The sequence below is a fragment of the Pygocentrus nattereri genome, chromosome 9, assembly GCF_015220715.1.
Source record: "Pygocentrus nattereri isolate fPygNat1 chromosome 9, fPygNat1.pri, whole genome shotgun sequence".
Classification (NCBI taxonomy): Eukaryota; Metazoa; Chordata; class Actinopteri; order Characiformes; family Serrasalmidae; genus Pygocentrus; species Pygocentrus nattereri.
Window position 1 is genome coordinate 43665085 of NC_051219.1, and position 12423 is coordinate 43677507.

The 12423-nt window shown below is 42.6% G+C and overlaps 1 protein-coding gene and 1 long non-coding RNA gene across 2 annotated transcripts in view; one reads left to right on the top strand and one right to left on the bottom strand.

Annotated features, from left to right (window-relative positions):
• Positions 1-1583, top strand: part of LOC108429298 — an 86717-nt gene extending 85134 nt beyond the window's left edge. The window contains exon 3 of the long non-coding RNA XR_001857995.1: positions 1406-1583. This is a non-coding gene — a long non-coding RNA (uncharacterized LOC108429298). The remainder of the gene's footprint in view (positions 1-1405) is intronic.
• The window catches only part of ntsr1 (neurotensin receptor 1 (high affinity)), a 68739-nt gene that overhangs the window by 25833 nt on the left and 30483 nt on the right, over positions 1-12423 (bottom strand). Inside the window, exon 2 of the mRNA XM_017700960.2 lies at positions 9747-9948. Coding sequence (XP_017556449.1) covers positions 9747-9948 — 202 coding nt within the window. The remainder of the gene's footprint in view (positions 1-9746; positions 9949-12423) is intronic.

Genomic DNA, 12423 nt, shown 5'->3' on the forward strand with positions numbered 1-12423 from the left:
CAGATCACTGAAGAGACGCCGTCTGTTTATAGTTTAGAGCCCAGATTTGGGGAAAAACGGGTCGACTTTCAGTAGAAAAACAAAGTTCAGCTTCTTTTATTATAAGGGTTTAAAATGACGTCACCGTCTATTAGACTGGAGAGAAGAGCTACAGCCTCACACGACGCCCAGCTTCTGAATGGAGCTTATGGAATATGAACGTTATGAAGAACAGGACCGAGTGCGTTTAGGGACCACCGGTGGTCTCAAGGAGTTGAGGTTAAAATGCTCTTGCTGTCCCACACACACGCACACACACACACACGCACACACACACTCTTATGTATGCTCACCTGCATGGCAACCCAAAAAGCTTTGCTTCAGATTTACTGGCGTGAACTCTTGCAGACTTTTCTTTAAGTGCCTACTTTGGAGCAAATTCAGCTTTGAGAGTGGATCATTCTGAAGAAAGCCGCTTGGCCTGTCCCATCAGAGGACTCTGCTTTTTACGGCGCTTCATATAAATTCAATTTGTGGAGATACAAAAGCAAGAGCAAAGCAGGCATTGCATTAATGGAGAAGGATGACCATCGTCTCGGGCACTTTGTGACCCTGTGCCTATTGTCCTCTCCGTAGTTGTACTCTAATTAGTCTGTGACGTGCTCTCTGTTTACATTGCTTTTGGTTTACTTTGTCTGCTAAAAGATGGAATATATCAAACTGAGGGAAGAGAGTGTGTGTGTGTGTGTGTGTGTGTGTGTGTGTGTGTGTGTGTGTGTGTGTGTGTGTGTGTGTGTGTGTGTGTGTGTGTGTGTGTGATTTCTGGACTCTTGAGGACCACAGCATGGCTCTGATTGAAGGGGGAGGGTTTTTAACTGGAAACTGCACGGTGCTTAGTCACCACCACTGCAGGCATGAGAGTGCAGAAGGGAAGACTGTAGAAAGTCAGTTTCTTGGAAAATTGAACTGATGCTCCAGTCACCAGCATGTGTGTGTGTGTGTGTGTGTGTGTGTGTGTGTGTGTATTTCAAAGTAATTGACTCATAGTAAATGAATCCATCAGTGAGTGGTACCTTTTAAAATTTCTAAATGAAATACAGATTTTTTTTTTAAGGTTTAAAGTGTAAAATGTGTAGCTCCTAAATAATAATAATAATAATAATAATAATAATAATAATAATAATAATAAATAAATAAATAAATAAATAAAAAATAAATAAATAAATAAATAAATAAATAAATAAATAAATAAATAAATAAATAAAATAAATAAATAATAAATATAACAAGGTCCTGAAATGAACACTTTAGTGACATAAGGTGCATGTGGTTAAATGATTTTTTTTGTTATTTAATATAATTCCACTGCACATATCCACTTCAGGCTTACACACAGTCTTTTGACTTGGCACCTTGTGTTTTATAGGTATTGTAACGCCGGGGAGCGAGGAGGCGGACGCATATGCGGAGACGAGCGACTTTTATTCCGGGCAAATCCAGCGTCATAGTCCAGACCTTCCAGGTTCGTTAAGCCAACACGGATTGAACGGGGTGCAGATGTGACGGACAAACCAGAATCAAACATGATCAAACATCCAAACAGTTCAAACAAAGACCAGCAACCAGACGGGGGGAGACACAGGGCTTAAATACATGAGGGTAAACGAGGGACAGGTGGAAACACAGGTGGAGACAATCAGGGGTGTAGTCACGAAACAAGGGGCCGGACTAGGAAACCAAAACAAACTCACATGGACTGGACTGGGAGGGGCCAATTGTGACGGGTATAAACAAAGACGTGTTATAAAAAAACGATGCACATGATTGGGGGCAAGTATGCAGACGCCACAGATGAAGGATATTGTTGAAGTCATTTGGCAGTTTCTACTGAATTAATTTGCTTTTAGAAGCTTTGTTGTTTAATTTCGGCCCATTCCTCTTGGCAGACCGTCTTCAGGTCCCCAAGGTAAGGGGCCCCTTTGAAGTTTCAGAATGTTCCATTAAATTTTCAGTGGCATTCCAATGACGTTCAGTTTCCCGTTCTTCAGAAACCAGACCCGGGTTGTTTTGGCTGTATGGTTGGGGTCGTTAGGGTCGAAAAGCCCATCTTCCCCCTGGATTTGGTTTCTTGGACAAATTATCCGATTTGTTCTCTGTTCATGTGTTGTTTGAGAGCATTAGCACACAGCCGTGTCCGACGGATTTATACAGGCTGAAAGACATGAACAGCTTGCTCAGCAGAAAATCCACATCATTCATCTGAGGGCCGTTTGAACTGTAGGTTACATATTAGCAATGTAAGCCTGAGAGGGGCTCGGTATTCCGGTATCTCATGGTTGTATTCCAAACTGTGCAGGTCTTTCCTCAATCCCTGATCAACTCCACCAATGTTTAGGGTCATTTTACAGAAACATCCATTTTTCTGTCCCTAGTGTTTAGCGTCTTAACACTTGAAAAACATGTCATGGTTACAATTTTTTAATATTTTAAAATAAAACAATACGTTATTTTAACAATTTCACCTTCTTTAGCCTCAATTTAGCAATATTAGTTTAGAAATCAATCATATAGAATTCCAAGCAGCACAGAAGAGCTCGTCCTCTCAGTCGTGTGAGAAGGTGGAGGCCGTATTTTGAAGTAAAAAACGTTTTTCTGCATTTTTAACGGCAATAATCTATACATGACTATGAAATATGAAGTTGTACATCAAGCAAGAATGGGAAAGAATTCCACCTACAAAGCTTCAACAATCAGTGTCCTCAGTTCCCAAACGCTGATTGAGTGTTAAAGGAAAGGTGATGTAACACAGTGGGAAACACGCCCCTGTCCCAACTTCTCTGGAACATGTTGCAGGCATCAAATTCAAAATGAGTGAATATTTGCAAAAAACAAAGTTTATCTGTTTGGATGTTAAATATCTTGTCTTTGTAGTGTATTCAGTTGAGTGTAGGTTGAAAAGGATTTGCAAATAATCTGTTTTTATGTTTTACATGGCGTCCCAACTTCACTGGAATTGGGCTTGTACATTTATTTCATGCAGTTACTGAATAATTTGCCCTACGATTTGGTCACGAAAATTCAGATGAACAAACTGAAATATACCCTGGAGAATAAGAGAATAATATTGTGATAGTTTATCATAACAAATATATCAGATTGCCTTAAGTGCAAAATCACACTTTGGTTTTTATGCAGTCGATTTGTTCTTTTATTGAGGTTTTATGCTCTCATGGACTTTGTTTTGCACTCCTATCTCACACCCCCTCTCTCTAACTTTATAGTCTGTTCGGAGTGGCGTGGGTGAATGTGCCCTTGAATGAAACAAGAGATGATGAAAGTGATGTGTGAACGAGCCACAGTAGAACGTGAGCTGTTACAGTTATGAAGTTCGGGGCTTGTTAGAAAACATTCGGGGCTGTAGCCCCACAAGCCCGAGTAAGGCGATGCCAACAATTGACAAGAAAAATAAAGTTAAACCGTTAATTGTCTTATTTATTTGACAGTTCAGATAAAATTTCATGTTGGTGACGGCTCTAGTGATGACATGTAACGATTACGCTGTACTGAGCAGTTTCTAAGCCAAACTCTAAATCTAAGGAAAAGCGGTCCCACTTTATATTAACTGTAGCTACTGGATCAAAACTTCATCTCCAGAATTCTAACTTTACAGGACGAGGTAAAAACATACTCTGCTTTGAATGGAAGTCAATGGAACCCACATTTTTTCCATGTCATTTTAGGTCGTGTCTTTCGGTCCCATCATCATGGAATTTACACATAGTATATAGGACTATGGGTATTTTCAAATTATGTCAAAAATTGAAAAACGACAAAAATGGAGATACGAGGTTTTGCTCCGACAGCAGCGATATGCAACGACAACGTAGCTACTATTGATTTAATGACACAGAAGTACAGCCTGTGTAAATACACACATTTATGTTTGATGCACTAAAGATCAGAAGTCTTTTCCAGCAGTGGAAGGAAGTGTGTTTTGCATAACATTACATTTGTTTTGCATAATTACTGTGGAATAATTAGGTTACCTTGTTACAACAATCACATCACACTGATTATTGTTCTGTACTTACAAAACTACCCAGCAACTTTCTTGCAGTGCAGCGTTGAAGCTACACTTTAAAATAAGCAGGCAGGTCCTGTGTAGTTGTTATGTAGGTACTGTGTATTAATGCAGTGGTTATACAGACGCTGCTTTGGGGGAAATGCAGCGTTTAATTAGTGTTATAACAGTTCCAGGTTAATATAAGGGGGCATCTGCTGGTCCGTCACATTACAGACTGGTTTACAGCTGAAACTGGTTACAGTGTCTCAGCACTGCCAACATAAACACTGGCTAAATGTTAGAACAGCTTGTATACAAGATGCTCTGTGTGTGTGTGTGTGTGTGTGTGTGTACATATATCTTACCCCTGTATTTACTTGGCATACTGCCTGTCTGTCATTATTATAATTATTAATAATTTTCTCTTTTTATCTCACTTTGTTTGCCTAATGTACTTTCTGTTCATTTCTTTTAAGTATTGTTTTTTTTTGTTTGTTTGTTTGTTTGTTTTTTTCCTTCCTCATCTCTTTGTGGCTTGTCTTGTCATGATGTACCTGTCTGTTTCTTGTACTATATATCTGTTCCTAATTTAAATAAATAAATAAATGTTAGGAAAGCTGGCCGATCCAGTGTAAATAATGTCTGAATGTACGTTATTACACACTTCCTATTACTGCTGGAAAATGCGTCTGAAAACTGTTCCAGTCTGATTACAAATGTAATTATGTAATTACATCTATTACCCCTGTGTAATTACATGAGACCGAATCAGCTGTTCCAACTATTAAGATACACGTGTAATTACATAAGCTGTACTTCTGACCTGTACACTGACCAAATCATTAGTAGTTACATTGTTGTTGCACGTGTTGTTCACATGTAACTACACAGTTATTAGACTCTAATATATAGCGGGAGCATATGTTTTTGTGGAACTGTGGATATTTGAGTCCAGTAAACTCAGTGGACCACTTTTTCTCAGTTTAGTATCTCCTACTTTTTTCAGGAAAAGATTTTGTCCGTTTAGTTTGAGAACAGCCCCCCCCACCCAGCCCCCCCACCCTGCTCTCCCCACATTATTAGGACGTTTTTATCCCGAGACGGTACAAAAAATAAACACTCTAAGATATGCGTGCAAACACGGACCGCACACAGTTGAGCGCCGCATTACTGCCATTACATAAATGCTTTATGAATAATTCAAGCGCCTGGGCTCAGAGTACCGGGACAAGCATGGCGAACAACATGGAAAACAAAAGCGCGTTACTTTAGGTTGCTTCCTCTGGGTGAGCGGCGTTAACAGCAGGGTCTTAAATAAACGTCGTCTCCCGCTGTGGTGAAAGCCTGTGGAAGAACAGTGCAGAGCTCGTCACAGGCATCCTTCTCTTCTAATGGAGTTACAGACTGTTGGCAAAACAAACCGGCGCAGGGGACCCCCTCCAGAGCCCCGCGCACCTCCTGCGTCTCCCGTGAACCGAAGAACCTGCTGCACCTGTTACGAGGGGCCAGCTGGGACGTAAATGGTTTCTTAAAGGCCGTTTGTGTTCGCAAAGGGTCTCAAGTACTTATTTTTATTCCACTTACGGAGGCAGCAGGGGTCACATGCTGGAGTGACCGAGGCATTCGGTAGGATGACTGTGCACCCCTGGATTTGATCAAAATACATTGTATGGCAAAGACTGCTGATTTTTGAAACCTCCTGATGGATCGTATCAGTTCGTCTTAAGAACAGAGATGCTTATTAAAACATATGAAGTCTGTAGACCTATTAGGCTCCTTTGAATCTAGTTTACAGGGTTATATTAAGCTAGTAGGCTTTAGGGGCTGCAGCCCAGGACCTCCTGGTAATAGTGGGCCCAGAAATATGCTGATGTTCAGTGATTTGTCATCTTAAATGATCCAGGATTAAAGGAAAATCCAGCCTAAAACCTGCCAGCGATGCTGGGAGTTTAATGTTATTCGTCATGTTTTGCAGCACGACACGTCATCAGTATGACGGCGCTCACAACTTTATATCGTCATCAGTGGTCTCTCATTGCAATACCCAGCATGCATTTCATTACTACATCATGACTGGTAGCCTGGGCGGAGAATAAAAGCAGTGATGGCTGAATGCTGAATCAGAATTGTTAGCCAGAGGAATTAGACCTCTGCATTTAACCCACCTGTGCAGTGAAACACCCACATGCATGCACGCTAGTGAACACACACACTAGGGGGCAGTGAGCACACTTGCCCGGAGCGGGGGGGGCAGCCCTATCCACAGCGCCCGGATAGGCATTGGGGGTTAGGTGGTCTTGTTCAAGGTCACTTCAGTCACGGGGATCAAACCTGAGCCCACTCAGGGGATCAAACATGTGACCTTCTGGTCACATGGCTGGTTCCCTAACCTCCAGCCCACGACTGCCCCCAGTTCTAATTCTGGGCCAATGTATTTAGAATACATCTTCGCATTAGTGCGTGGGGGTGGGCACTCTGCTGTTGTAATAATTTAATTCATGCTGTCGCTTGATGGCAGTTTTCACTAAACTCTGCTAATATTTCGTTTATATTAATTTGATTTTCATTCATTTCATGCCATATATGAAAAAATTGATTCAAATCAAGTTGCAAAATTCAGACATTATTGCCTGATTCGGACCTGTAACTTGCCACCAAACACCAGTCCAGTTCATCGCTGCTGCAAAGCTCAACACTCATGAGCTTGTCCACGACTGAGGGAGCTGTTCAGTTCCATCACAGGAGTTTAGGGTAACACTTACTATGAATGTCACAAACTCCAGCAGCACTGCTGCGTCTGATCCACTCGTACCAGCGCCACACACACTAACACACCACCACCACCACGTCAGTGTTACTGCAGGGCTGAGAGAGATCCTCCACCCAGATAGTACCAGTACCTGCTCTGAGAGGGTCCATGGGGGTCCTGATCACTGAAGAACAGGGTAACAGAGTATCAGAGAAACAGATGGACTACAGTCTGTAACTGTAGAACTACAGAGTGCAGCTATACAGTAAGTGGAGCTGATAAAGTGGACAGTGAGCGTAGAAACAAGGAGGTGGTCAGAACGTTGTGCCTGATTGGTGTAAATAAACTTACTGAAATCAATAGTTTGTGCCACGAAATCCAACGTCCATAACAAAGAACGGTTGGTCATCTAAGGCAATGAATTTGATTTTTTGGGTTATACTTTTGTACTATTGTTTATAAAATGTATCATTTTAGAAACTAAGACGACAGAAAGTGTGGGTGAGCTTGCAGGCTTTGTGCTTTTCACACACACACACACACACACACACACACACACACACACACACACACACCCCTTTATTTACTGAACCGTATATGCATTTTCTGCTGCTATCATTCAACTATTATTGCCAGTAATGCACGGTGCACTTTACATCTTCTGTCTTGTCACCTTTATCACTGTTTCTCTTGTTCTTTGCACAATACCACACAAGTCATTTTAAATACGACCTCTACCTCTTTCTTTATGTGGGAGTTTTGTAAATGGAGGACTAGTAAGAAAGAAAATGTCAATGCAAGTGAATCCACCTGTTTTACTGTGCATGTGACAATAAAACGCTTAAATCTTTTAATCAGCAATTCTTGTTAAGATTAAGATTAATTGACCCTTATTAGTCCCACAACGGGGAAATTTCACCTCCACATTTAGCCCCATACGTGAAGTGAAACACCACATATACACTAGTGAATAAACACACACTAGGGGGCAGTGAGCACACTTGCCCGGAGCGGTGGGCAGCCCAATCCGCAAGGCCCGGGGAGCAGTTGGGGGTTAGGTGTCTTGCTCAAGGACACCTCAGTCATGTGCTGCCGAATCTGGGGATCGAACCGGCGACCTTCCGGTCACGAGGCTGGTTCCCTGACCTCCAGCCCACGACTGCCCCCAATGTTTTGACTTTCACACTTTGTTGTTGTCCTATTTGTTTTTTCCTGCCCAAATTTTTGTCCTTTTTCTCTTTGCGACGAAAACCAAAAGTGGCACATTTGACCGATTTAAGCTGTAATGTTTCCTCACCATTTTTGTTCGTTTGCTGTCAGGCTACGAACTCAACTCTCTCCAGTCAGTTGATTGTCGTTACTGCACACTTGCAGGGCCAACAGTTTCTCCTTTCTCTGCTTCAGAAAGGAGGATTGTCACCTGCCTGTTGTTCTGACCTGAAAGGTTTTGTTTGCCCAGTTTAGATGAAGCAGACTCCTAATTAACGGCTGTCTGTATGGGGTTTAGTCTGGTAAAAAGAAGTTAATGGAAGCAGTGACTCAGGTAGGCTATAAGGGCAGGGCTCTCAAGTGGGCATATCTCTCCGACCCTCGGGGCCCAAGGGGCCACTCTGTCCCTCTCAGATAAGAAGCCATCTGGGATGAAAAGGCAGTGATGCTGCATGGATGAAGCTGGAACACTCAGTGGTGTGAAAAGGTGCCGAGAGTTTGCTTATGTGGCTTATGAACAAGTAGATGAAAGTCCTAAAACTGCCCATAACTGACCAGTTGATGTCCATATCTGTAACTGTGTGCCACTGCTTTACTTGTGTGTGCATGTATGGCTTCTGTCATTAATCAGGGGCCATCAGCAGTTTGATGACTGATCTATTTGCCTTTACCCGTCTACAGTGATGCAATCAGGCGGCCCATCATCTGCAAAATTCCACATAGTCTTTATAGCATTGCTGCCTCACAGGACTTTAACTGAGAGCTGCAGTCCTTTCTCTGCAAAAGTAGAGATGCTAACCTGAGAAAAAGTGGTCCATTAAATTTACTCAAATGTCCACAATGTTTTATATTTTGTAATACAACCCCATTTCCAAAAAAGTTGGGACGATGTACAGAATGTAAATAAAAAAGGGATGCAATGATCTGCAAATCATGTAAACCCTATTTTTTAAAGGAAAATGCTACAAAGACATCAAATGTTGAAACTGTTTTTTAAAAAATATATGCACATTTTGAATTTGACGCCAACTACACGTTCCAAAGAGTTTGGACGGGGGTCCTGTTTACCACTGTGTTGCATGACCTCTTCTTTTAACAACACTGTGTTTGGAATTCGAGGAGACCATTTGCGGTAGTTTTGAAAGGGAAGTGTTTTCCTGTTCTTGTTTGATAGTCTTGTAATTTCAGACTGCGGCAGATGTTCTCAGTGGTGACCGGTCTGGACAGCAGGCAGACCAATTTAGCACCCAGACTCTTCCATTGGATCAATGCTGCTGTAACACATGCAGAATGTGGTTTGACATCGTCTTGCTGAAATAATCAAGGCCTGCCCTGAAAAAGACGTCGTCTGGACGGCAGCAGATGTTGATAAAACATGTTTATATCATTCAGTTTTGATGGCGCCTTCACAGATGAGCACGTCACCCAGTCCATGTGCACTAATGCCCCTAAACCATCATGAATACTGGCTTTTGAACTGTGCACTGATAACAAGCTGAGTGGTCTTCAGCCCGGAGGACACATAATGAATTTCAAATGTTGATTCGTCGGACCGCCGGACACTTTTCCACTTCCACCTCAGTCCATTTTAAATGAGCTCAGGCCCAGAGAAGGTGGCAGCGTTTCTGGATCCTGTTTATGTACAGTTTCCTAGAGTTTTAACTAGTATGTGTGAGTGTTTTTAAAAATGAAGTGGGATTGGGCCTTGATGTTAAATGATAACACCAGACGTTTAACTGTACTTACGCAACACCATAACACCATGGCGCAGGGACTGGGCGCGGTTGGGCTCCACGGCAACGCTAAGCATGGTGGCATTACCCCCGACTACACAGATGCGGTTGTCCTGGGCGGCCTCTCTGAACATGCGCAGTAGCTGACTGGCGATGATACCGTTCAACACGGAAATCAGCACCATGGGAGCAATGAAGGACAGAAATGCATTCACCTGAGAGAGAGAGAGAGAGAGAGAGAGAGACATACTGTGAATGAATCATAAGGGACAAGAATGCGAAAATAAGGCTTCTTAGATGTCTAAGGATGTGGGTCTAATGCAGGCGTCAACCTCTACAGACAGTAAGCCTTATTCACAGCTTCCAAACTGTATACATTCACTGATACCTGTATAGATTCTAGTACTGAAATCATAAGCAGCAACAGCTCATTTCAATTCTCTTTATGTAGTATTGCTCTGGTAATCCTACTCATGCAGCTGCATCCAAGCCTTACATCACCAAGTGCAATGCAAAGCGTTGAATGCAGTGGTGTAAAGCGCCGCCACTGGACTCTAGAGCAGTGGAGACGTGTTCTCTGGAGCCCGATAGAACACCTTTGGGATGAATTAGAGTGGAGACTGTGAGCCAGGCCTTCTCGTCCAACATCAGTGTCTGACCTCACAAATGCGCTTCTGGAAGAACGGTCAGAAATTCCCATAAACACTCCTAACCCTTGTGGAAAGGCTTCCCAGAAGAGCTGAAGCCGTTATAGCTGCAAAGGGTGGGCCGACCTCATATTAAACCCTACGGGTTAAGAATGGGATGTCACTCAAGTTCATATGCGTGTGAAGCCAGACGAGTGAATACTTTTGGAAATATAGTGCATGTCCCATATCCCAATCTATACACCTCTAAAATTGTGGAATATATAATAAACCATATAGACGCGCATGGATTAGGCCCTTTTTCTCTGAGGTTGTTTAAAATCATTTCTGTGGTGTTGTGTGGTTAACTGAAAAGTTGAAAAGCTTATAAGTAAGTAAGTAAGCGATACTTTTTTGATCCCACAAACGGGGAAATTCCACCTCCGCATTTAACCCATCCCTGAAGTGAAACACCACATACACACTAGTGAACACACACACTATGGGGCAGTGAGTACACTTGCCCGGAGCGGTGGGCAGCCCTATCCACGGCGCCCGGGGAGCAGTTGGGGGTTAGGTGTTTTGCTCAAGGACACCTCAGTCATGGACTGTCGGCCCTGGGGATCAAACCGGCGACCTTCCGGTCACAGGGCCAGATCCCTGACCACCAGCCCACGACTGGCCCCCATGCATTTTATCCAGCATGGAATTTCCCCCCGAATATCACTGTGCTGTTTGAATTATGAAAACAATGTAGGAAATGCTAATAATGCTACGTACATGCTGCATGCACACTAACACTCTTCTGTATTGAACTGATAAACTGGCAAACAGCAAAACACAAGCTGGACAGCTTTGTCGAGTGTGGTGGTAGTAGCCAGGCTGAGTAACTGGTGGTGTTAATGGTCATGCCTCCCTCCGGCCTGGCTGTAACTACAGCCAACGGGGCCACCCCGGACTCCAGTTCCCAGAAATCCTTGCTGCATTACATGACTATGGACTTTGACCAATCCACCTTTCAGTGCTTCTCATCTCCAGACTACTGATTACTCTCACACCTGTTCCTCATTTCCTTTGTTGGTGAGTTTAGTATTCAAGCCTGGGCCTTAGGACAGGTTATTTGTGAAGTGTCGTCTCCTTGTTGAGTATGTGGACCATTATTTCTGATGCGTGTTCGTCTGTTTGGATCTCTGGTTTTCGACTTTGCTTTTGGATCAGGGTCATTCTACAGAAAGGTCCATTTTTGTGTCCCTAGCATTTACAGATATATTACACTTTAAAAAAAATATTTAGATTTTAAAATAAAAGCAATGTTATGTTCACAATTTCACCTTCTTGAGCCTCAATTAATCAATATTGTTTTTTAAATCAATCATCTAGAACTCCAAGCACCACAGAAGAGCTCGTCCTCACAGTCGTGTGTGAAGGCTGAGGCAAAGTTTTGAAGTAAAAAAACACATTTTTCTGCAATTTTAACTACAATAATCTCTACACGACTATAGAATGTGATTTAAATGACAAAGAAAACAAATATAAAATATATAATGAGAGTTGTCATCCCCAGGAGTCGTGTCGCTGGTGTGACTGCGTAACAAAAACCTCTAATTTTGAAATAAAAGTCACGCTGATGACGTCACTCGACCCCCTTTGACCTGTTTTCTGAGGATCTATGAAGAAAAGCTCATGGTGAGTCCACTGTGTCTCTCAGTTCTCAGAGATCTTCTCATTCATTAGCTGACGTCACTGGTGTGACCGACTTTATTCTGAGGTCACTGTGAAAAAATAGGAACACAGATGGATTAAATTCCATATTTTAGTGGACGTTCCCTGATGGACAGCGTGTGGTTTGATGTTCTACAGCAGCCGTTTAGTAAAATGCATTGTTTATTAAAAACGTCTCTGGGGTTTGGGGTTTGAGTGAGGATTGGTAACACCAGTGACTCCTAGGGATAGATGGAAAAGTGGACATTTCTATAGAATGACCCATCAACCCTTTGATATTAAACTTCATAACTCAGGCCTCGTCTGCGAGCGTCTGGTTCTGTCTGCCACCGTTACATCGGT